Source organism: Podarcis filfolensis (genome assembly GCF_964270895.1).
Source record: "Podarcis filfolensis genome assembly, chromosome: 10".
NCBI classification, from domain to species: Eukaryota; Metazoa; Chordata; class Lepidosauria; order Squamata; family Lacertidae; genus Podarcis; species Podarcis filfolensis.
This window is the reverse complement of record NC_139612.1, coordinates 35,213,477-35,239,543: the sequence shown is the minus strand read 5'-3', so window position 1 is coordinate 35,239,543 and position 26,067 is coordinate 35,213,477. Positions and strand designations below refer to the sequence as shown.

General features: G+C 39.8%; 1 protein-coding gene and 1 long non-coding RNA gene across 3 annotated transcripts in view; one reads left to right on the top strand and one right to left on the bottom strand.

The window, feature by feature from the left end:
• The window catches only part of PAWR (pro-apoptotic WT1 regulator), a gene marked incomplete at its 5' end in the record, with an annotated part of 56,900 nt that overhangs the window by 19,351 nt on the left and 11,482 nt on the right, over window positions 1-26,067 (top strand). Inside the window, 2 exons of the mRNA XM_083573369.1 lie at window positions 15,816-15,944; window positions 20,919-20,953. Of these exons, the coding sequence (XP_083429495.1) occupies window positions 15,816-15,944; window positions 20,919-20,953 (164 nt within the window). The remainder of the gene's footprint in view (window positions 1-15,815; window positions 15,945-20,918; window positions 20,954-26,067) is intronic.
• The window catches only part of LOC310743253, a 32,998-nt gene continuing 9,107 nt past the window's right edge, over window positions 2,177-26,067 (bottom strand). The window contains exons 2-4 of one of the 2 annotated variants that reach the window (XR_014538902.1): window positions 16,862-19,385; window positions 5,335-5,460; window positions 2,177-2,490 (exon numbers count right to left, since the gene is read on the bottom strand). This is a non-coding gene — a long non-coding RNA (uncharacterized lncRNA). Of the gene's footprint in view, window positions 2,491-3,376; window positions 5,461-16,861; window positions 19,386-26,067 lie in introns of those variants that run through there. The other variant, XR_014538903.1, reaches the window with a different exon arrangement.

Here is a 26,067-nt window from a genome sequence, read left to right as displayed (position 1 = left end):
ACTTTCTGTATGTTTTATTTTATTTGTGCAGACCTTGAGCTCCCCAGACTTACTGATACCTCCCTCTTGTGTGTAGATAGTGCCTTTTTTGGCTACAAAAGGACTGGCACTTAGAGAATGGGTTCATTATTAGTATACAGTGTAAGGCTTTCTGTCAGGAAACAACTGAAGAGAATACCATTGTTTAATATTCTGACTGCCAGCATTTCATGCACTGCTACCCATCCCAGGTACAGATGAGGAAAAGGTCAAATGCTAGCCCTCTTCATGTTACACAAGCAGATAACGAAGACATGAATCTCAGGAATTTGCAGCCGCAGATTTAATGAGGGCAGTGCTGTCAAACCATTCATTGAAAATGTGAGGAGAATGAGGCTTTCGGCAGCTGATGTGCAGGAGAGGTACAATTGTCTGTATTGATAACCTGAATGTTGTTATGGCAAGTTGCACTAGGCATGGATAAGGAATCCTCGAGTGCTGCTGGCTGTAAATTAAAGTGCCAACCTTGTCACAGCTTATTAACAGGTTACCTTCAGTCAAGTTTAAAGGAGCAAGCCTGTTCTTAAATGGCTATTATTTGAAAGGGACACATTTAGTGGAATTTCACCCCCACTATCACCATTCCATTACTTCAAAAAAATCTTGATTGTGTACAGGCATTCATTAAATAATAATAATAAAATAGTAAAGTTGTTGCATGAGAAACAATTTTAGTAAGCACTGAAAAAACATCAGTGTTGGCACTCAGAGAGGAGTTGGTTCTGTAAGATGGGTGCCACCATAGAAAAGTCCCTCCCCCTGATTTCTGCTAACCAGAGATAATTGGGACCAAAACTATATAGTGGTTTACTGGTAAGGACAAGCACTTTGAACTGGGTCAGGAAACAAATAAGTTCCAAAGCAGGTGATAACATGTATGAATGAAAATATGAGATAACCAAACCATGAATGACACTGGAAAGGTCTCTCCCAGCAACAGGGGCTGCCAGTGAATCAGTCAAAACTGATAACAGACAGTCATGCTGCAGCCGCAAGCAGGGAATCCAAGAGCATGCCCCCATATGACCTCTGTCAGTTCTTTCATGGGCAACATTAAATACAATACTCAGTCATAAGGAATTCAATGGGATAACTGCTCCAAGATAGCTGGAATCTGCCGTTATGAGAAAAATGTGATAATTACTATGCTAACAAGCCTTCACCAGCTAGGATGGGCAAAGGTCTAGAGTGCAAGTTAAGTCTCAACCCATGCTGTGACTTTTCTGAATCCTCTGGCAGAATCAACTGAAACTCCTCTGAGCAAATCTGACACATAGGTGCTAAGGGGCTTTCCAGTAAATTCCCTGTAAGAAAAGCGGAAATAACTTAGCAAAGGAAGAATGCTACTAAATATTTAACCACATGCTAAAGGTTAATCTGTTTCAAGAGGCTTGTTTGCCAGAGAATTTTGGGAAGAAATGTAGGTGGGGAAAGCATTTCTATTTTGGGAATATACGTTTGATATACCCTGCTCTAACATGAGGCCGCAAGGGATCTCCTGTTCAGCTTACTGAACAGATCAACACCTGAAACATCTAAACCAGGTGATGCTCTTGGCCCACTTGTTGCATTTAATTTACAGTGCAGATATTTAAATACTAAGGCTATTGTAGTGTACATGAAATCTGGGAATCTTTGGAACTGTCCAATTGCTTGCTTGTGAAGCACAATCCTATATGTACTTGCTCAGAAGTAAATTCTACTTTGTTTAGTGGAGCTTACTTTGACATAAATATGTTGCAGAACGTAGCCTAAGTGTGCTTTCTCCGCTAGTGGAATTTATGAACTAAGCCTAATGAAGAAACCTTACCCCCCCTCCCATTTTTTTGTACAGCATAATTCTACACTTCAATTCTCTGTGCAGGAGCTATAAACTCAAGTGTATCCAAGTCTGTTGTCTCCATTTCTGGAAAACGGAAACTGAATATTAAGGTGTAACCCTCCTTCAAGAACACCCAAATTGTAGGGGGGGGTTGCTTTGCAAGCGGCAAAGATTATTAATATGGGGAGCAACAATCACTGCCCATTGGCCACCTCCCCTACATTTATACTTTAAATGTACAAGAGTATACTTTATACTCTTGTAGACTCTTGTGCAAGATTAAATGGAGTGAAAAGTGGTGATAGTCTTCTCTAGGAAGCAAAGATAAACAATACACTCACTTGAATTGCATAATTTAGCTAGGTGTCCAACTGGAGCACAGAAGGAATCTGTTTCCTGATTCCAGAGTTTTCATCCAGTTTGGATAGTGAGTGTTTTTGATCCAATTGTTTTGTGGCAACAGCTGTTCACCAGCTGCTGTCAGAGGTAAACGAGATACCAGTTTATTTTTAAACTTTAGTTTGCTAAATGAACATTTCCTTCAGAAGCCTCACCTCAGCACCAAAATATCTTCTCAGATTCCTAGAATTGCTGGTGTACCATGTGAATTTTGACTGCTCTTCTGTATGCTGAAAACCAACCCAAAAGTAAAATGGAAGGTTATGTTAGCTGGAAAGAAGCTGCTGCTGTTTTACATGTTTATAACAAAAATGTAAAGAACAGGAAGGAGGAAGAAGTTGCAGTGTAGGATATGGGGAAAATAGAATGTTAGGAAAGTCCCACCATGAAACAAACCAGGTACGCAGGTGAAATTGGATTCTGAGAAAACCATCCAACGGTGCTTCAGAAATTTTATGTACCCTTTATATAAGAAAACTATGGGAATTTTGTGGATAGTAGGCGAGGATATATTGATTAAATATTATCCTTCCTAACTCACGCTAATGAGTCACACATATATATAGCAGAGTTCATTCCCCGTTATACACAGCAAGAAGCTAGTTGCAGATTCGTTTGAATCACTTTAGTTAAGCAATCCATTCTGGCATCCCCAGATTGGTGTGTATTCCTGGTAAGACCCCTTTGATTCCCTCCTAAAAGAATAAAGACACAAGAGTCTTCTTTAAAAGTAATGAAAAGTTTACTTGCATTCAGTTCACAGTATGATCCCTGAAGGCAGGCTTTAGCTTGTAGTTACAGATAGAGTGTGGCTTACATCCTTTATGAGCATGGGCCCATGTTCTGCTGGCTAGGAGCCAGCAGTGCAGTCCAAGAGAATAAATTGCATCAAAAGAGAGAGATGGCTGTGTGACTGGACCTTTTGTGGGGTCTGCAAGGGTCATGCCCACCTATTGGTCACATGCAGGGGGAGGATCTTCAGACCAGGTGTAACAGGAAGTTCAGCTGGCTGGCTTAACATCCCCCTGTCTATGTTCACTCTAGACAAACAAGGATTGTTGTACTTGAGTGCTCCAATGGATTACATCCCACAGAACTAGTGGAAATTACCCGGTATTGCTCATGAGAATTCTAAGAAACCAAAACTGAGGTTCATAGTGTAATGTGTTAATTTCTAGGTCCATGCATGCCTTCCCCCAACCCAACTTGGGGAAGACTCAACCAGAATCTTGCCCCAAATAATGTTTAATTAAGGCTTTTGAAAACCTCTATTATTGGGAGGGTGAGGGGGGAAGGAAATGGTCCTGGGTTAGCTGTCCTCTTCCTGCCCTGGGACACTTTAAAAAAATCTTTTGGGGGCTTGCTTCCAGTGTGTTCCATGTGTACAATATGCTGGTTAAACAGTTTACTGCAGCCAGCAGGATTGCATCCTTCCTGCACCAGCTGGTGAGCGGAGGCTTCAACCTTGCTCAATTTCAGTGGTCTTCTTTAGCTATAGTGTCTTAGATTTTGCTGCTGTTTTATTTTAATTGGTTGTGAATTTTGCTGTTCTTTCACTTTGAACACCAGTGTACGTAATGTAAATTATTAATTTTGCATAAACCAAAAGAAGTATTTGCTGGCAAATGTAAATGTACCTTCGAATCTAATGCACACGTTAATTTTCACAACATAATTTGGCCAAAAAAGGTGAGCATTAGATTCAAGTAAATACGGTATGTATAATGGGGATGCAGGACTTGAAGGAAGGCTGACTGAATTGTACATAACCCATTACATTAACCACTTTTACAGCATTGGAACTTAATTAATGGCTGTCGTATAGTGGTGGAATGCTAGAGAAATAACATTAGATATTTTGAAAGTCAGTAAGAGTGCAATCCTGTACATCTCTACTCAGAAGTAATCCCACTGGCTGATATCCAGCACTGTGCTAGTGAAAGATGATTTTCAGACAAGGAATCTTTCTCTTGCCTCCTCACCCTGGAAGTCCCAGAACCACCCAAAGATGGGGAGGAAAAAGAGAATTGAGGACTTCATGAGAGGGAAAGGTTAATTGTGTGAGCTTGCATCTGCTCACACAACACTGAGTATCACCCATTGAATTCAATGACATTTACATCCAGGCAAATAGGCATAGGTTGCAGCTGCAAATTATAATTGAGAAGTCTGTTGTGTTATTGGAGCCTGGGTTGGAAAGTACATTCTATTCAGTGGTATCTAGAACTGTAAGTCTGTTGCCTGCATAAACTAATATGGATTGAATACAATGTAGCATCATTAGCACAAGAATTTAGCACTAATGGAACAAGTGCATTGGATGCCATCTTCAGTTTATTATTTCAGCCAGCTTTTGGAAATCAAGAAATAATTTAACAACTTTTTACACCTTAATTGTAGAAAATTAAATGAATGAATCATGAAAAATTTGTATTAAACTAGCAAAGAACTAGTACTGTATACTTGCATGATGTGTGACGTTATAGTGATATTTAAAACAACAACACTATTTTTCACTTAATGTTTGCTTTTATAAGCTTTAGTTGACCCATTCTTCTTTATTCCTTCAGGGTAATTTAATTTTCAGAAACCTGTGGTTTTTTAAGTAGTGTTAGGAATTCCTTAACGTATATGTCAATAAGTATTCAGACACTCAGGATTTCAGGCAGCAAAGGCAACGATCATAAAGGTAATGATCAGAAACAGTGAGCGTATTGATAACAAAACTGAATGCACTGTGGGTATAATAGGGGACAGGGGCTACGTTGCAAGACACAACATCTATTACCACCCTTTCTATTCTTTTAGCCTTTTGTTAGTGGTTTGTAGCATGACTAGATTTCTGGGTCATTGGGCATTTTTCTCCTCCCTCCCAATTTTAGAAGAAGCTTCTTTAGTGGAATGTTGAGAATGAAGCCATGCTTTTCTTTTCTTTTCTTTTCTTTTCTTTTCTTTTCTTATTGTACCAATCATTAACTCTTGCTGGGAGAACATTGTCCTTGTAAACAACTGCTTCACTACAGGAAGAAAAGGTTGGAGGCGGGGCAGCAGGGGAAGAATGAATAAATACTCACTTGTTCCAAATGCCTTATATAGTATTGATGCCTGGATTTTGGCAAGTTGATGCCTTGTCTTCAGAACCTCTGCTCATCCAGTCTTGTAGTTAGCTGCCAGGTAATGTTCTGTTTCCTCTCTTGGAACTTCAAAATGAAAACATTATTATGGCAATTTCAGTTTTTGCAAAAATGGAGGACGACATAGCAGTGATATAGTTTATTTCCACCATTAAATTGGTCCACACAACGATTTGTTCACCATATCAAGATTAGTTCAATAAATGAAAACCTTACAATAGAAGGTGTTGTGCAGTCTTGAAAGGGTATCAGTTTTACTTATACTGTAATTCTAGGCCCAGAAAGTGTTGAATCAAACTATTGGGAAAAATTCATTGAAGGAATAATAAGCCAGATGTTAACTGTCTACAGGCTCACCACCCCCATCCTTCTCCCTCATGTCTAAACACTACCAAATAGTGGTTCATCTTCAAATCATAGGGCAGATCCATTGTTGTTGTTTAGTCGTGTCTGACTCTTTGTGACCCCATGGACCAGAGCACGCCAGGCACTCCTGTCTTCCACTGCCTCCCGCAGTTGGTCAAACTCATGCTGGTAGCTTCGAGAACACTATCCAACCATCTTGTCCTCTGTCGTCCCCTTCTCCTTGTGCCCTCCATCTTTCCCAACATCAGGGTCTTTTCCAGGGAGTCTTCTCTTCTCATGAGGTGGCCTAAGTATTGGATTCTCAGCTTCACGATCTGTCCTTCCAGTGAGCACTCAGGGCTGATCTCCTTATGAATGGAGAGGTTTGATCTTCTTGCAGTCCATGGGACTCTCAAGAGTCTCCTCCAGTACAGTAATTCAAAAGCATCAATTCTTCGGCGATCAGCCTTCTTTATGGTCCAGCTCTCACTTCCATACATCACTACTGGGAAAACCATAGCTTTAACTATACAGACCTTTGTTGGCAAGGTGATGTGTCTGCTTTTTAAGATGCTGTCTAGGTTTGTCATTGCTTTTCTCCCAAGAAGCAGGCGTCTTTTAATTTTGTGGCTGCTGTCACCATCTGCAGTGATCATGGAGCCCAAGAAAGTAAAATCTCTCACTGCCTCCATTTCTTCCCCTTCTATTTGCCAGGAGGTGATGGGACCAGTAGCCATGATCTTTGTTTTTTTGATGTTGAGCTTCAGACCATATTTAAAACACATTCAGTTCTCATTTAAAGCTCATAACCTCCCCCAAAGAATCCTGGGAGCTGTAGTTTATTAAAGGTGCTGGGAATTGTAGTTCTGTGGGGGGGGTCACACTTAACAGGATTCTTTGGGGCAAATTACATGTGTTTAATGTGCATTTGATGTGTTTTAAATATATGGTATGGATCTGCCCAGAGCTTATGAAGCTGACTTGTTTTTAACTAGCCGTAATTAAGGTTCTCCACAGTTTAGGGTTTCGATGACAAGCTAAACTCTGCTCAATTTAAAATGGAAGTCCTCCTCATGGCCACACTGGAGGGGAGGGGAAGAGCCTATGAACCTGTGTGTGCATTAGACTTGCTTTCTCAACCTTTTAAAGCAGAGGTTGCCAACATGGTACTTTCCAGGTGTTTTGGACTGCACCACCCACCAGCCCTAGCCAGTATGTCTGGCAGTCAGAGATAAAGGGTGTTGTAGTCTGAAATAACCAGACGGTGATATGTTGACTACCCGTGTACTAATCCATGTTTAGCATTATATCAGAACACAGCCTAAATCAAGAAAATGCAAGTTTATCATATGCCAATGCCGTTCACTTAATGTCCCTAGAAATTGCAGTCTACTATTTATGAAAGCTGCAGTCAAAAAAGAGAATCTTAAGATCATTTCTCAGACTATCAGAAAAGTTTGTTTTAATTTACTGCTTTTTCCAAAATAAAAATGCATTTAAAAGATCTATAAAATTTTTAAATCGCTTAATATCAACATACCACTTAGAACTATTTCTAAATTATTATTTCTACATTTGTACAGACTAGTTTGGAAATATGAATATCCCAGAATTATGTCTAATTTTAAAATGCAATTGGACTTTGAGGAGAGGGAGATAAGGAATAAGAAAACTCTTATAAGAAAACTGGGCTTACCATATTTAAATATCCACACCTCCCTAAGAAATATTGTAACACTCCTAATCTCAGCTGATAAAAGTATGAGCCTAGTTTGAGGTGAATTTTTTAAATCTAAAATTGTTCTTTTCAGTTGCCTTCTGTAGAAATCGGACATAGGAGATTTTGAGAGATCTAAAGTATATAATAAGAAATGAATTTAAAAGCAATTGTTTGTGCTGAAGTGTTCAGCTTTTGTGTCTTCTAGCTGAAGGTGTTGCAAAGGTTAATAGCTAGGCAGTCACATCTATTGCAGCAAAAAGCACTTCAGCTAAATCAGTGTTAGCTTCCATTTAAGGAAGAATGTCTGCTACAACCATTGGTATTTACTAACTGTGCCTATGAAAACATTCCTTTTCACCCTCAGATGCTCATTCAGCTGTCTGTTGTCTAAGGGACATTATTACAGGCTTTACCATGCAGTTGGAAAAATTAACTGCACATTTTAATACTGTGAACAGTAGCATCTGACTTCCACCTCTGTAGAATTTAGTTACTGCAATGCTGCTGTTGTGATGGTTCTAAAAACTTTTTGCATAAACCACAATTTTTTGCAGATTGTGGGTGCTGCAAATGCTTTAAAAACAAAATAGTCTTCATGTTAAATCAGACTCAGCAGTTGAATTCATCCTGCCTTGTCTAGAAATAGGTTAACCCCTTGAAATTCCCACAACAGTCAATGATAGTTTGTTGGATGGAGGATATTACTTTTGAATGTGACCAATGAGTTGGTTTTGCTAAGTTGTTTAAAGGTACAATAGATGCCATCTTGCAAACTGTAAAAAGACATGTTTTAAACTGCTCTTGGAAAGAAACCATAGCTCTCCCACTCCTTATTTTACAATCATTCCTAATAGCACTTTTGTTTTGGATTTAGATCAAACATAATTGTTCTTGCATCATTGCACCAGAAAATCAAATAGGTGAAAGTTTCTTAAGTGTTCCATTTTCAAGCAGTACTCACAAACACAAAAAATGCAATAAAACTCTTATTCATTAAAAATGTGTTTCATGTCTGTACAAGGTTAGAAAGAAGGAAGGAAGGAAATAAATAAATATTGATCTAAACATGTAAGATTCCCTGCAGGCCAAAAATTTTCTAGCCTGTTATGTTCCCTATTCCTCCACTAAAATGAGACATCTCCGCACCCCCAATTTTAAATGTGTGTTCTGTGTACTACTTGAAGCATGAGTCAAAGGTTATTGTCAAATTTCCCAAGAATATCTAGCATACTAACTAATTTTACAAATTCTGGTGCTTTTTGTTTTTCGGTGGCAGCATGGAGACTCAGGGTTGAGGTTGCCTTGAGTTGAGTGATGGCAGATTCTCCTCTCCCATTCTTACCACTTTCTGAAGTGTTAGACCGTAAGTCCCCCTGTATTGATCACCTTTTAAGCTGATGGGGAAGCCTGTGTGAGTACCATGGTGCTCTCTCCGCCCAGGAAAAAGTGCAGGGCAGTTCACTACTTTATTTCCTTCCAGATGGTGGGAGTGGGCTTTTCAGGTGAAGATGGAATGGGGGGGGGGACTGACCAGTGGAAAAGTGGTGAAAAAGGGAAGTTACTGGGGGAGAGCTAAGTAAGCAAATGGGCAGCCAGCCATTTATTGCAAGGCTGTGTTGGTATGTCGGAAGTAAAACAGCTGTGGAGGAATGTAAGTAATGTGAGGAATGCTTGCATTGGGAAAGTGGCTAATTATCCCTTGAAAGGTTGCAAGGTTTTTGAACATCTTTCTCTCCCAAGTCACTTTGCATAGCCATTGTTCAGCTTGTTCGTTTATAACCCGGTGGCAAAGCATTTAATAAGATGGAATAGAAAGGTCCCCAAAGACTATATTGATGAAACTGCTCAGGCTTGAATAAGTCTACAGAAGAAAGTTCAGAGGACTAAAATTCATCAGAGAGGGGTTTTGTTAAGCAAAGAATCAAACAGGTCCCTGTATTAAAGGTCAGGTGGATCAGGCTCAAGAACTGCAAATGCTAATAGAGGTGGGTGGATTTTTTGAAAGAAGCACCATTCTATCCCCTGAGCAGATACTGAAATTCAAAATGGGTTGTATAATAGATTGGAATATATTTTTATTAATAAAAGACATTCTGCTCTTGTATTTTTACCTTCAGTTTATCCCAACGGATAGGTGTAGTCAGTTTTGAATGGCACTGGCAATATATGGTTTCAAAGTCTGGTTGAGAATTGTGTTCTTTGAGCCATGTGTTTTAATCATCCTTGATTTAGGCATCTGCTTTTTTTTTTTTGTTGCTGCTCTTGTTTCCACAACTTGAGGTTTAGAAGGAAGTATAATTACTGTAATCTCAAGTGTTTATTTCACTACTAAGGAATTTAATCAATTCTCTATATAAAGCTCAGATGTGTAACTGTGTAAGTATCCTTTTAAATAAATGGTTGTATCAGAGTCAGCATATTTGGAATTGTTGTTGATAGGCTATTGAATCCAGTAGCTTTTTAAAAATACAAAATCACAGGAAGATTATTCGAGCAATGTGTGTGCACGCACACATACACACTCTCTCTCTCTCTCTCACACCCACACACATGCATGCTTGTGTGTGTATATAAATATATATGTATCTCCACACACATAATAAACGCACACAAACATACCTTGCTGATAGAGAAGCAATGTATAGAAGCTGAGAAAATAATGGAAAAAAATCTAAGTGTAATTTACCCCTTAAATCTTGGACACTCTGAAACATTTAAAGACGTTAAAACCCTGAAATTCCATGGATTAGTTCAGCCATAATAGAAAACTATGGTTGTCCAGTATGAGAACAAGGTGTGGCCAGCCTTGTGCTTCCACATTTCCCCCTTCTACCTCTTATTTCATGTAGCGCAGAAGATCAACATCTCTCCAGATTTCCTTGAACTATAACTTCTATCATCCCAGGGCATTGGCTGTCTTGGGTGGGGCTGATGGGAGCTGGAGTTCAACAACATTTGGAGAACACAATGTTAATTACCATTGGCTTAAGCTATGCTGAATACTGCTGAATTGTCTCCAACCATAGTTTAACAAAACAGTTCCCAAAGTTCAGGAAATCATGGGAAACTGGTTGGTATAGAATCAAAACCTGCTCCTCACAGACGTGAGAAAAGGGGGCGCTCACAAACTTGAAGCTGTTCTGCAGTGAGTGCTGACTTCAGCAGAGACAAACCAAGATTACTCTGGACAGCTCCATGCAGGGCTCAGGAGTTCATGAGAACAAAACTCAGATATTGCTTCAGCAGCAGTCAGCCTCCAAATGAGCTGTAGCTATCTCCACGTTTGCTGAGAGAAGCCTCTTATTTAAAAGACCCCAGCTTGATGTATCAGTTATTGACTGTGACAAAGTAGAGGAGACTGTGGTTGTACTAGAACTTCTGAGTTGGAGTTGTCACAGGAGGGCCACACAACATTGTCATGCTGGATGGATACTGGCACCATGGGCTCTTCTGGAAGAAGTTGGTTAGGTGCTTCTGGGGCTGGCACTGAGGGCAATTCCTTCTCCCACGCTGAATCTCCAACCTCATCTCCTGATGAAAAAGAGCTTGGCACCAGGGGCATAACCAGGTTCCTCATTATATCTGCATTATGCCCATGTGACTCAAAACATCTGATATGGAATGCAGGGGCTTACATGAGGTCTATTTTGTAAGATGGGTTACTGGTGCTAATAGTAATGGGCCACAGCTCTCCTGAACAAAGCATCTATGCTAGAATGTGCACAGGGCTGACTGAGCATAATTATCTCGACTGCTTCATTTTCTGCCTCTCACCAAGCAACAGAACAGTTCTCCTAGAGGTTTCTCAATATGCAAGTGGCTCAGAGGATCTAACATGGATGGCACTTCTTAGTTTTCCAGTAGCTACTTTAGGATGCTGCCTCCATGATGCTTCTCTTTAGTGATATAGCCTTGGGGAGCAACATGTGTGTGGTGTGGTGTTTCCCACCAACCCATCCTTTTTAGGTCTCTAGGTTCCAGGGATGCTTGATAGTTGAAGTCACTGGTGACCAGAATGTCATCAGTTCTCAGAAACAGATTTAAGTGTCATTGTCATTTTTGTGACCATGGCGTTGGTGTACAAGGAACAATAATTGTCGTGTAGCATCTGTGGGGATGGCCCTTGATCTTAGAACAGCTTTGTTATCACGGGCTAGAACATGAGAACTCATACCAATGCAGGCAGCTTGTTAATCATTCTGTAACTGTGAGATGTGGTTTAGCAAATAGTCCTCTTCATTGAAGGCACCTGACTGCTTGTGTGTTATTTAAAAACACTGTCACGAAGAAATGTGTGGACAGAGGTCATTGGAAACATTTGGGTTGGGGCAGAAGCAGCCACAAAGGTGTAGTCTGCTCATATAGTCTGCTCAAACTGCTTCTGTTTACTGTGGATTATCTCTCTTGGTGAGATTTTTTGGGATGTCTTTTAAAAATTAACTTATTTCAAAAACTAACTTCCTTTTCCTACATTCACATTCTCCAACACACCCAGGGAGTTATATGTACTTTCTGGTTACCACTCACCTTATAAGTGAGTTTCTTTGCCGAAAGAAGGTGTGTTCTACGGTTTGGCACAATTTGGTATGGCTTCTGCTCTGCCTTTATCAATATTTCTTCTTCCCCTGACTCCTGTGTGCTTATTTTTTAAAACACCTTGATTCCTCTGAAGGCCAAGTTTGTTCAGTGTGACCCCAAATCATAGACCTCTTGCATTTCTCAGACTTTTGCCTTCTGTTTTCTGCCAACGTAGCTTTATCTTCAGATGGCTTCACAATCTGAACACTTCTTGCCTATGAAGCTTTTCAGGGGTTTTATTCTGTGATTATTTAAAATGCTGTGTTAATAATCAGTTTTAAGGTCTAGTCTCAATGTTTTCATTTTCCCAGTGCATTAACATACATTCCTTGTATTAATCTTTGCTTACTTAAGAAGTCTAATGTGTGGTTAGTGGTTCTTGTGAAGAAATCTGGCTTTTAAAGACCAGGAGACTATTTCTAAATTTTGAACTGCATTCCTAATTCTGGAAAGTCTCTTTGTTCATCAAGCTTCTGTGACAGCACAGAAATCCAGACAATACCTAGAGAAAATCATAGGTTTGCAGCAATCCAAGGGTTATGTGTTTTTCTTTCAAGTTACCTTGAGCTAGTTTTGGAAAATTTGGAAAACATGCATACGTTATACTTTTCACTTTCTCAAACTACTCTGAATTTTTGCAACTATTTATGATTAGCACCAACACCAGAGCTCTACAGACAGCAGTGCAATATTGCAGATAAGTCACCTGCAACATAACAGTGTTTTGTGTTTTAGCATTGTAAACCACTCTGATATTTTATGATATGGTGGTATAGAAATATTTTAATAAATAAATGAACTACTGTTTGTTTTAAAGAAGGTTATGCAGCATACCCGTTGATTTTCCTTATCTAAAGCCATAAAATCTACAGAATCCAGATGCTTATTTAAAAAGAAAAACCTCTCTTCATCTCACTTGAGTTTATATAATGTAAATTGAAGTTAGATGGGACGTCCTTTCTAAATTTTCAGATTGTACACAAAGTTGTCTGACAAATATAAAGGGACAAAAAACAAAGTTGCTTCTCATTTTCCATGTCTGTCGCTACTTGCTCCATCAACATACTTTATTGCATTTTTAAGATCTGTATATTCATTTTTATAATCAAAGCCAGCTTTCCATAGTCAAAGGAGGCACTTACTCTGGGTGAAGGCTGTTGAGTCAGACCTTGCTAAGAAGCTTTCTGACTTTTTAGAAATATATTTGCTGAAAAATACATTTGGGGAAGAAAAATGGCCACAGGGTGAAAAATCTCCCTTAAAGCTATGACCTGCCAGGACTAGTGATGGCTTCATTTGGCTTCAGATGTGCCCTGAAGCACTTCTGAATTTTAAGTGTAGTCTGACCATTTTCTCATCTGGCCCAGGATTTTCTAGCCCTGCTACCAGAAGATGCTAGTAATTGAGCCTAGAGCCTGATATGCATGCTAAGCCATTGGTACTCTGGGAATGCAAGCAATCCAAAAGCCTTAGAATGATGGAAACAACTTTGGCATATGGGATGGGAGGAAGGAGTGTTCCTAGAAATGAGATGTGTAAACTGGAAAATAGTATGAAGGACCTGAGTCCAGGTTGAGTTAGGGAAGGGTAGCACCTCTGACGGGTTGTGAATTAAGTCCCAGCAGTTGTGGGCATAAGTGCTTTAGCTTGGAAGGTTTCAAGTGAAATTACTTGCTAGATCAGGGGTAGGCAACCTAAGGCTCATGGGCCACAAGCGGCCTATTGTGGTCTTTTAACCGGCCCACAAGCCGCCCCTGAACCAACCCACCCACTCAGCAAATCCCCGCCCGCTGCACTAAACCAGCGCGGCACAGGGACTCACTTCCATGGCGCTGGAAATCGCATCTGCGCATGCATAGACACCGAAAATCATGTCTGCGCAGATGCCGGAAATCGTGGGCGCGTGTGTGAGTGGGCGCATGCACACAATCCAGCCCACGGAGGGATCTCCACTGGAGTGAACCGGCCCAGACAAGGTAAACCTTGCTGACCCCTGTGTTAGAATGTGAGCAAGTGGAGTGAATGTGCAAGGTTGCAGTTAAAAGGGAATGAGAGTAGAGAAGGGTGTTGCAGTTTTGCTTTTCGTTCCTTCAAAAATGCTTCGGTGCCTGCGCTCTTTCTGCTCCCTGCCAGTCATTCTCTTCTCTCCATTTATCTGGGGGAGGGAACACAGTTGCTCCTTTGCCAACCCACACTTCCTTCCAGTTGTGCCTCATTCTTTATGTTGTGGGAGGAAGAGTTGTTTACAGGCAGATTGTGAGGCAATCAGCAGGGAAATTATTTCTCCACTCCTGTGTTGAGGTTTGTATAGCTCTGTTGAGATTGCTCTCCCCATTCACCTCTTTTCCTACAGCTGCTGGGGAAAGCAGACATGCTTTTGTATCCAATGAACTTGTTCCATTAGCCCAAAGACTTTCATGTGTGCAAAGGGAGTTTCTCTACCTCTCCTCTCCCCACATACCCCATCAACTCTGCTGCAGAAGGTTGGGGGGGAAACCCAAAATAGATTTGGGAGGGGCACAGTGAGAGGAGTTGGAGAGGAAGTCACATTGTGCAAGTGTAAGTCCTTGTCCTAATGGGATGACTTTGATGGATACATCCCACTGTGTGTGAGAGAGATAATAAGCATTAAAATAATCCTATTGTTTATCTCTACTTACGAAAGTGTACTATTATGAGTCAGTCCTGCAAGTGACTCAAACATGTGGATACAGTACTGTTGTCTGGTTGTGTCTGGCAGTAACTTTTTCACAGTGAGGAAAGCGCTTGCCTTACCAAATGATTCTTCTATTTCTTTCCCCCAACAATTATAGAATTTGCCCAATGATAATTTACTTTGCTTTTTCTTTGTAATTTACTTTTTTGTCTTAAGTAGCACTAGTGGTGTTCTGCATCTTGAAGCACATCATGAGAAGTTTTGTTTACCAGAGGGAAGGTTAGCCTGCGGCCATTTGAAGGCTAGATTTGGACCACAAGCCACTATCGTTTCTTTACACAAATCTTCACACCCCTGCCAAAATTTCAGTATGAAGGCTAAATTATCTATCTGAGCTTTCAGCTGTCCCTCTGAATTTTCCATCTGTTTTGCTTCATTTTATACTTGCAGACTTAAAAGAAATGCTGATGAAAAATATGAGAGTTCTAATAGCAAAGTTCTATGGCCTCCTCGCTTGAACAATTGCTTTTTGTTTTATAACTTGTATCCTTTGAAGAACATATGAAGCTGCCTCATGTAGAGTCTTTATCATTATTCTGTCTAGCCAGATGTAATATAGCCCACTGCATCTTACACTTAACCCAGGAGTGGGTACCTTGTGGTCTTCCATATGTTGTTGAGCTGCAGATCCCATCACCCCAGACCATTAGCCATGGTTGACTGGAGGAAATGGGACTTGGAGTCCAACAACATCTGGAAAGGGTCAAAGGTTTCCTATTCCTCTCTGATTTAACTTAACGAAGAAGAACATAAGAAGAGCCTGCTGACCAATGGCCTATCTAGTCCAGCATCCTGTTCTCAACAGTGGCCATCAGATACCTGTGGGAAACCCATAAGCAGGATTTGCGCACAAGAGCACTCTACCCTCCTGTAGTTTCCAGCAACTGGTATTTAGAAACATCACTTCTTCCAGCTGTGGAAGCAGAGCATAAGCATTGAAGCTAGTAGCCTTTGATCTTGACCAATAAATTCATGCCTTGTATATTCTACTTTGAATGGTCATGCAGCAGCAACAACAACCACAACCACCAAACCGTAACCACTAATGTGTTTTGTTTGTAGAGCTTGGACGAATATGATGATGATGAAGCAGGACAAAAGGAGCGTAAAAGGGAAGATGCAATCACACAACAGAACACAGCGCAGAATGAATCAGCCAGTGCAGACCCAAGTGCCTCATACATATTACAGGTGAGGAGTTTCAACACTGTTTTCTTTGAACTTCAAGAGATTCAGCACACCACTACTTCTGCCTCTGTAAGAGTTGGGTAAATGTGTTTGCCAAACTTGGTACCTCAGCTTTGTGAAATAAGTAACTTCCAGTACCTAACTTTATTTTAATGTTCAGTTTAATGCTTATTGTGAACACACACTGGTTCTTCTGACTAAACATCTATACCAAGCGTCAGCAATGTAGATCTGTCCACAGGGGCCTTCCCTGGTACCCACAAGGTCTGCTCTGCCACCCCCCCACTGAAATTAGGCTTGAATGCAGCCAGTAGTATAGGTTGTGGTGTTCACTTAGTTTCAGTGTGGGTTTGTGGTACCCACAAGAGGCCCCCAAAGGTTAAAAAACCCTCATCTATATGATAGGCATTGTCACCATTACATTGTTTGACTGTCAGACAAATATGGATATGTATTATTACAATTGGAAGTTTTAATTGGCAAGGGCAAGTATTCAATACATCAGTCCTAATGCTAACTGGCAAGGGCAAATTTTAAAAGACGGGGCTGAAAGTTAAGTGGTTGTTTTGTTTCTTGAGGCTCTAGGGTGTCTGCTGTAATATGCAGTGATATGGTCTTTCTTTCAACACAAGGAAGGTGAAAACGTTTCCTTAAAACAGAATTGATCTCATACTTCTTTCAGCATCCCAGTTAACAAATTGTTTCTTGGTCATGGATACTTAAGTTGAGATTTCTGCATTGCAGGGGGGTTGGACTAGATGACCCTTTAGGTCCCTTCCAACTCTACAATTCTAGGATTCTAGTGACATTTATGGAAAGAAAATATACTGTCCTCTGCAGCCACGTGCAACCCTGCTGCACAATGAACAATGTTAGATAGGCTGCTGGGGAGAATGGCCTGAAATTAGGTGGAGGCTCACCTGATTTTGGTCAGTTTCACCACGTCGCATATTGTTTAGGAGGACCCCTCAACTATCCAGAGGCTTTTCAGTGGCTATGGATAACTGCAAGGGAAAGGAAGAGTCAGGAAATTTTCCATGCAATTTTTCCATTGATTTATCTGCACAAAAGTAGATTTAGTTTATTAAGCAATATTCAGAATAGTTCTGCATTTTTTAAATAGTTAATTTGCCCCAGCCTTTCAAAATACATACCATAAAGCATTTTCATTTGGATACTTGAAACTGCATTGTGTTCTACTCTTGCAATTCTTTCAATGTTTTTAGTGCTTTTTGAAAAAAGAATTGATTAGACTTTCAGATGTCATACATCTATAGCCATTTTCCATTTGGGGCTCTCTTGTTGTCATTAGCATAATGGCATTTTAAAAACAGGCGTATGGTTGTGCTAACTGCATTCCTAAATCATTTCCTGTGGGTGGTAGCTCTGCCAGCCAGTAGCACCACAATGAAACACAGAAGGGGGGTGCAGCAGTGATGTTTGTGTGTTTGCAGTTGTGCATTTCTGTCACTATCATAGTTGCTGTAGTAGTTTCTGGACACCTCCTTTATTCAGGGAGTCAGTTTGAATACTGGAATGAACCTTACTCATTAGCACTGACTTTCAAATAACATTTCAGTCTGAAAATTATTTTTTAAAAACAGGCTATAAATTAAGGGCTGAAACAACAAAACCCTGGTATGGTGGCATGTTGACTCCCTCCTATCCACAATGAATCATTAACATAAATGCCCATCTTTGGGAGGACTTTTATGTATTTGGAGTTTGCAAAAGATTCTATATGCTGTCTTCAAGATCTGGAAAGCAGCAGGCAGGTTAGAGAACTACCACTTTGAAGTCTGCTGTCAATTTCAGAATGGTCTGTAGACAAATGGTTGAAGAGGTAGCAGCGTTTTTGTGAAATACACCCTTGCAGTGTCTTTAGCTTTTAAATTAATTTATTCCTATTTGTGCTCTGCTACATGGCTCCATAGAGCCCTCAGGGTGACTTACAAGTAAAGCAAAACAAGCAAACAGGCCTACAGTGATGAAACAGGAAAAAACCAACCGAGCTAACCAACTATACAATAAATGAAACAGCCTAAAAGCAGCACTAAAATATTTCTTTTTTCCATCCCTGCTCTTCTGTGTCTGGTAGATAATTAATAATAAACATCAAGTCATGTTCCCAAAAAGTTAATTTTTTTTATAAATATAAAATGGAGCTGGCTTGCCCCTGAACAGCTGAGACAATAAACTAGTATTTTTCTTTTGATAAAGCATGGCAAACAGATCCTGGAGCACCTCCATTGTCACCAGCCTAATTTTGATCTTGCTTCCAGAAATAAGTAATTTTCATTTCAAAGTTGTCATTTTGCCTGTAGATTAAAATGACTTAATCTTTTCAGCACTAATCCCTTTTAGACAATTGTTAAAGTTTGGGTAAGACTGCTGCAAGAATCTTTAATGAGCTTACAAGGAAAGACCTCTTGAGCAATTTAAAGGTGTTCTTGCTCCACTGTCAGATCTGAGTAACAGTTGTTGGGAATCACAAGTAAGGAGACGTCCTGCTTGCTGGTGTCTCCTAGACATCTGGTTGGCCACTGTGAATAGGATATTGGGCTAGATCAGGCATAGGCAAACTCAGCCCTCCAGGTGTTTTGGAACTACAATTCCCATGATCCCTGACCGCTGGTCCTGTTAACTAGGGATCATGGGAGTTGTAGTCCAGAAACAGCTGGAGCGCCAAGTTTGCCTATGCCTGGGCTAGATTGACTTTTGGCCTTGTGAAACAGGACTTCCCCTCTGTTCTTGTGTTCTTATTATGGTCCCTCTAGCTCAGTATTTCCTATAGTGACTGATAAGTGGGGGAGGCCCTGTTGATGGTGCAGGGTGAATCTTGATAGGGCATTCTCACTTGTAGTTCCCTGTTTGTGGAATGCCCTCCCTGGTGAGGTGTGTCTGTCTCCCTAAGCACTAACTTTTCAGGACAAAAAGCTTGAAAACGTTCCTGTTTACCCATACATTTGATGGCTGAAAGATACTGACTGGAATCCAGTGTCACATTGCAGTTTGACAGACAGGATGACCCTGCCTCTCCTCCCCCATGTCCTGTTCTGGAGGTTCTCTCCCCCAAGGCCATTTCAGGGGGCACCTGCGGGTGTGGGGGAAGGAAAGGGGGGTGAAAGCAAGTGCATAGGGCTTGCACTGACGGGATTCATTAGGTGAATCCTGCCCAGTGTTTCTGCTATACTTGAATGATTTCTGACTGTTTCTAAATGCTTCCAGGGGCTTGTAATTGTTTATAAGTGTTTTAAATCTGTTTCTATTTTTGCTTTTGTTTTTACTGTTTTACTATTTTGGTGTTTACAACCCTGGGTTTCTTTGGGAGGAAGAGTGGGATAGAAATTTATAAAATAATAACAGACCGGAAAATGTTCCAAAATTCAATCTGTCCTGTCCACTTAACTTTCAGTTTAGTCCCATTGCTCCACCTTCAGAATTCTGTTGAAATAACAATAAAAAGATTAAATTTTATCCTAAATCTTCATTTAAAAGCCAAGTGAGTGAGTGAGCAAGCAAAAGAATGAGCTGCTGTATGTTGCCAGTAATAAAACATTCAAGAGAAATACTATTTATTCCAGCAATGTGAAAGGCAATATGTATAACTAAGTCATATGTCTAAGCCTCTGGTGACTATTTAATTGTGTGGGAATACAGAGGTTTGATGTATTAGTATGAGTTCCTGTTAGTAAACAGCACTGAAAGCCTTCCTGACACTAGTTTCCCTAGAGCTTTGTAGTGGCATGCTAATTGCCAAAAGTTCCTTCCAAACTAGCTGCAGCAAATTACAAAAGAGGGGGAAGTTTTCCATGCTTTTATGTGTAGACTTTTTTTTGTTATAACTAGTCAAAAAGACCCCACGAGTAAAGGATGTTTGGGGGAATGTTGCAAGCATGAAATGCGTGTGTGATTAACCAACAGAAATCTTACATTGTATCTTAGCTATAGTGGTTAACAATTGGGTGCATGATCTTGTGCTGTGGAGTTAGTAGGACTTAAATTGGGTGGGTATGGTGGTCTGTGTTATTGAATAGATGTCTCCCCCCCCCAAAAAAAAATGGTTTTGCAATTTGTGAAATGAGAACAGACCTAAGACTTCTATTCTTCTTTTAGGGCCAAAGTCATGGTCCTGTTGTTTAAGTTTGAGTCGGCTGAAATGCATTCTGCCATTACAATGAGAATTATACATTAATTCTAGTCTTCACCATAATGTCTTTTTTCTAGTGCCTAATTCTGTGTGCGCTCCTTTTCTCTGGTGGTGAACCTGCTAGTTCTGTGAAGGTTGCTACTAAAATATCCTCCTCTCCCCCCGCCCCACTGCCATGAGCTGCTTACAGATCTTTTAAAAGTGCTTTTTAGTGTTTAACTATAATTTTGATCTTTTCCTTTTATGCATTTATTCTTACTCCCACCCCCACACGTTTGTAGTGTTCATAACCTTCCTTTTTTCAGTTCAAAAGAAAGGTGGGATATAAATTATAAAAGATATACCAACTTAACTCACTGCTGGCTTTTAAAATCCAGAAGCCGTTTCTCATTAAGGAACCACTTGGAAGCTTCTGTTCTGAGACACAGTTTCAATTTGGTTAAAGCCAAAGCTAAGCTCAAGGTGAAGGCATAGCTGTATCTTGAATTTAAATGTGATGGTGCTTTATCATTTGTCACTGGCCACATTTGCATGCAATTTCTGAGCCATAAAGTGTGTTTTGTTAAGCCACAATATACATGAGCCGTGTGCTTGTGTGTGCAGTCTCCTTGCCTTGCATGAGTGCTTTTATACATAATTACTAGTCCCACTAAACTCACTGATCAGAGAATGGTATTTCTGGGCACACCAGAAATGCTTGTATAACTTTGGGTTTGACTGTCCTGTATTTTGATTTGATTTGCCCATTATTATGAGCAAGTAATCCTTTAAATCAGCCATTTTGTATATTAAATTTGACTCTAATTGGTTTGTTTTTGTTTTCATAGGACACCTCTAGGACAATTTCAAACAGATACAAAAGGTAAGGGACTTACCAGTATATTTTAAAGTCAAATATTGATTGATTGTGTTAATTTATATGTCACCTTACCACAGTGAGCTGTGCCCAAAACAGCTTACATTGAACACTCACTTACCAAAATACAAAGCATTTGGGTGGAGGAGATAAGTCTACTTACAAAACATACCAAGAAATCCATACAGGAGAAAAAATATGCAATTTAGCAAACATTGAATAAATTCAGTACAGTATTACAAAAGAAAGTGCCCACACTTAAATACCTAAGTACAGAGCAAAACAAAAATCAACTACTGATGGAGGTCTTATTGCTTCTGAACTTAGTAGAGAACCAGGGAATTAGCTAAGAGTTGAAAGATGGGGTTGGGAAAATGCATACCCTCCAGCATCCTGCTAATCAACATTGAGCTCTTCTGGGAGCTAGGTAACGAAAAACCAAGCATCTTTTGGTCTGGCGTGAGGCAGCTGACACAGAGCAGAGCTCCAGAACAAAAAATGGGACATTCCGGATCCAATCAGAAGACAGGATGGCTTGTGTATTTCGGGGATATCCTGATCATTTTGGGGTGGTTGAGCAGTATGAAAATGTGTATGGGTCTATGTTGTGAACCTTATCTCCCCCAAAGCCTAAAATGTGCCTCAAGAAATCTGCTAGAGGTGTCAGCTAGGCTTAAAAAGAGAATGTAACAGGCAACATTTATTGTTACAGTTGTTTCGCGATCTGCATTTTTAAATGACTTGACAGATAGCAGGCTTTTCATCAGTTGCCAGAGAAGTTGGTTTTATCTGTCGTAGCAACAGACTTCTGCAGCGTGAATCTTCATACATCTTGTCAGTTACATTTGTTACAGAAAGTTGCTGATGTTGTGGCTATGTAACACTTCATTTTCTCTTTCAGTATCTAGAGAGCTTAAGGACCAAACTACATATTGTGTGGGCCATCCATCTTATTCTGGTGTTGTTTTCACTTAACAGCAGCCACAGGGAATGTGGGAATTATATTGAAGTGCTGGGGGAGGGAATATTTTTTAACTCACTTCTCCATCAGCCCTGTTCTTGGTCTAAAGTCTTCCTCACATCCCCACCCACATCAGAAAAGTTGTCATTTATTTCCTTTGCAGCTTCAGGGGGCAATTTAGTTTTGTTAACGGATCCACGGTAGAATGGATTAAATACAACTCCCAGTATTTCTGTACCCCTCCCCTCCCCGCATGCTTTTTAAAAAGTGAAAACCAGTGCAGAGAAAAGCACTGAATAAAAAGCTGTGTCTGTAAAAGAAAAAAATGAAAAAAAATTCTGTGTCACAATCTGCTTTGGGGGTTAACCCTTACATAAATGCAGATAGTATTTATAATATAATGCTTCCCCCTAGTTAAAGTACATCTTCATTGTACTTTGGTTTTAGCATTAATTTTTGGAGTGGTCATAGATCATCAATATAATAGAATGTTCATTTGTTTCTCTTTTTATTTTATTATTTATTTCTTAAAATTTATACACCACTTGATTGGTAAAGTCGTTTACAAAAAGTATGTTTGTTAAAAGTATGTTCATAATACAGGGTGATAGTAAATGGAAACTATACTTCATTATGAATCACCCTGTATTACTACTACTATTAATAACATTTTTTAAAATCATAGTACGTGCACGATGGCCTAGTTTCCCCACCACATAGCAGTTTACCTGTCACCAAGCACCCTCCATGTATATAGGTTCCTCCTAGATGGTTCTGTCTCCCAGAAGCTGATTAGAAATCTCTCCCAGTTCTCATCTTTCACTTCCATCTTCCTGGTTGAATGTAAGGTACCAGTCAAACCTTTTCTCTGCATGTATGTGTTGGACAGTCATGTCCCGAGTGTCAAAACTCTGGCTGGATATCCATATGTCCAGACCTGATTGGAGGGTTTGCTTCCCACCCTTAGCCTCCCTCTTTAGGGAGTGGAATAAATCCTTGTGAAAATTTGTAATTACCCAATGTGAGGGGTGATTCTTACTCCTCACTTGTGAGACTCCACTTTAAGATTGTTTAGCTTAGCTTACACAGAGAGCAAACTGCTTCTTAATGCTACCAATCTGCCTCCCCACAATCCCTTATATTTTCATACCAGGTCTCAGTAAAGCTTTTTAATTCAGATGCTGAGGTTTGACTGTGTAGCTTTGAACAATCCAAAGACTTTCCCCCTGTGTGCCAAACTGCTGTTTAATACTACACACTTAGATCAAGAGGGGGTGGGGGGAAACAGTCTGAACTTGCACCATGGTTGCTGGTAATTGCCCACTCCTAGGTCTCCTGCAGTTCTTGGAATTCCTCTTAGTCAAGAATTACGGTAAATTGTGAGGTGGTAGATGACATAAGTTCAAATGCCTTGATCTCAAGGCAACTGACCAATTTCCACAGTCAAAATGGCAGGCAATGACTGCCCCGCATAAAGTATACCATCATTATATCTCATCCCTGAGATCTTGGCTGTAAGTGAAAATAGAGCTATTTGAGCATACGTACATAGGAAAGGCCAAAGGAGAAACTTCATAGGAAAGGCCAAAGGAGAAACTTCATAGGAAAGGCCAAAGGAGAAATTACCTATCAGGGTTTAAAATAACTGAAGGATTTACCATGGATCAGACAGGATTGGCTGGTTCAATTTACAGTAAACCAGATTAGAATTTCTTGGTATGCATGTTCTTTCTCTGCTTGTTAACCTTTTTCTAGGAATAAATGCAATAATTTCATTCTTATTTAATAAGAACTTATTTAATAAGAACTATATAGCCTTGAATTTCATTCTTATTTAATAAGAACTATATAGCCTTGAATTTTAATGATGCCAATTCCAAACAGAAAAAATCCAAACAGAAAAATCATTATTTGAGTCCACAAACAAGTGTGTGGACAGCAAAACTAAATCAGTTTTTCCAAAACTAAAATATTAGCTAAATATGGTTAGCCAAAACCATAAGTGTCCTTTCTGCTTCCCAGTGACTAAAACTGGAATTTTGTCTGCAATACACTTTCATTCCTGTATGTCCAGGACAGATTGCAGGTAAAAAAGAACTGCTGACTTCACTTGTCCTGCATTGATGTCCTGCTGAGTGTATTGCAGCCTTTTACTCAGTAGGATCAGGTTATCTGACCTGCCAATAAAATTCCATGCAGATCTATACTCTGGCCTGGTCCCACAGTCTGAACAGCCTGGCTGATCGCATTGAACCTGCAGCCTGCTTCCCGGCTGCCAGCCATAGCATGCTAGCTTTTCCTCTAGTGAATCCTTTCTCATAGACATGATGGCTTGAATTCTGAGATCCCATGACTGACACTCAACTCATGGAATGCTCCTACAAAAAGCTTATCTATATGCAGGTATCTAACCAGGCCACTAGTGCAGATGAACCCCAGCCTGATACTAATAAGTTGGTAAATTTATAGCTAATAAATGGATTACCCTTGTTTATGTTCTAATCAGAAATTGGAAATATATATATATATATAATTCCTTAAATGATTTAAAGGATCTCTGGATTGTTCTATTGACTACATATTACCTACATTTCCAACTCTTGAAGTTTTATATAGCTTTTGTATAAAGGTTTTTACCATTATCTTTCAAATCATAGATCAGTCACTAACAGCAGATCCACTCTTGTCCTTGCTTTCAATAGAAAGCAATAGAAATCCCATAATATCTCATAAGACAGTGGTTTTTCTATTATTAGCAACAGGAAGAATGTCAATGGCCAGCCAGTGGCCATTGGTTGCCTCATACCCCTTAATAAATGCAAGGTCCTGGGTCTTGATGCAGGTAGCAAGCCTACCCATGTTATTCGGGAAGATCTAGCCTGTGTCTTGAGAATGCACAGATATTGATTAGTAGTAGTAGTAGTATCAAGTTACCAGTCCTAGTTTTCAGCTTTGCAAGTTTGTATTGAATTTATTATTTATTTTGTCTGTATACTCCTAACTGTCCTACTAGGCTAGTAGTAGCGTACATACAACTGAAGTGTTCCTTTCAATAATTAGCTGAAGCACAAAGTGTTGCACTTTTTCCTTTCTTGTTGAAATGCTGGCAGGTTCTTATCTAATGTCAGGACCTCTTGAGCTTTGCCTTGTCCATTTTGTGTGTGTGAAAGTTGAACATGTTTGCTTTTTCTTGACCAAATAAAGAAATTTTATAGGGAGAGTCAACCAGAGTTTACCTTTGTGATTTGCTGTTTGTGTGTGTGTGTTGCACACATAGGCAAGGATTCTTTCCTTAAACAATAAAAAATGGAAAGATCCCTTTAAAATACTCTTCCCCTCTCACTTTCATCTAATCTACTAACCACCCGTTCTAGGGACAATGTACTAATGGTGAATAGAATGTCCCAATTTTCTGAGGAATGTTGGAGGGTATACAAGGAGAAAGAGCAAGATACACTGTGTGTTTGAATACTTCGGCTGTGTGAAGTACACACTGTATAACAGTTCTTGGATTCTTTTCCACAATATGAATGACACAAGTTTTAGGGGTTAAAATTACAAACATTATGTTTGTGTTGCAACATGCACATCCTGTTTTTAGATAGATTTTTTTAAAAAGTCACGCTAGATCAAGCAGTGCCAAATATGGTAATAGAATTAAACTACAAAATTCCTTACAATTGTGTCATCATGGCTTGAAAGAATCTTTTATACTGCACCTCCTGGATTGTTACATCCATGGAACCAAGTTTATTGTGCCAAGTTAACTAATTGTCCCTAGATTTCCTTTCAGTGTAAAATAGTTTTCTGTTTAATACACACATGTGATTTCAGGTAAAAAATACCAAGCACCCTACTCACATACCTGAAGGTCATGTAAGACTCCCCACCCCACCTGCAAAAAACACATGGTGTGTGTTTGTTTGATTAAGAATAATAATTTTATTATTTATACTCCGCCCATCTGACTGGGTTCCCCCACTCTGATTAATTGTGCGGTCTACCAGATCTTCTTAAAAAGTCCTGGGAAATCCAGCATTAATCTTTTAACTGGACATGTTGTTCAGTGGTGTACCAACTACCTGGTGGTTTGCTACCCAGTGATGGTGGGCAGAGGGAGGCAGGAATGGTCATCTGTAGCCTAGCGGACATCCACCTT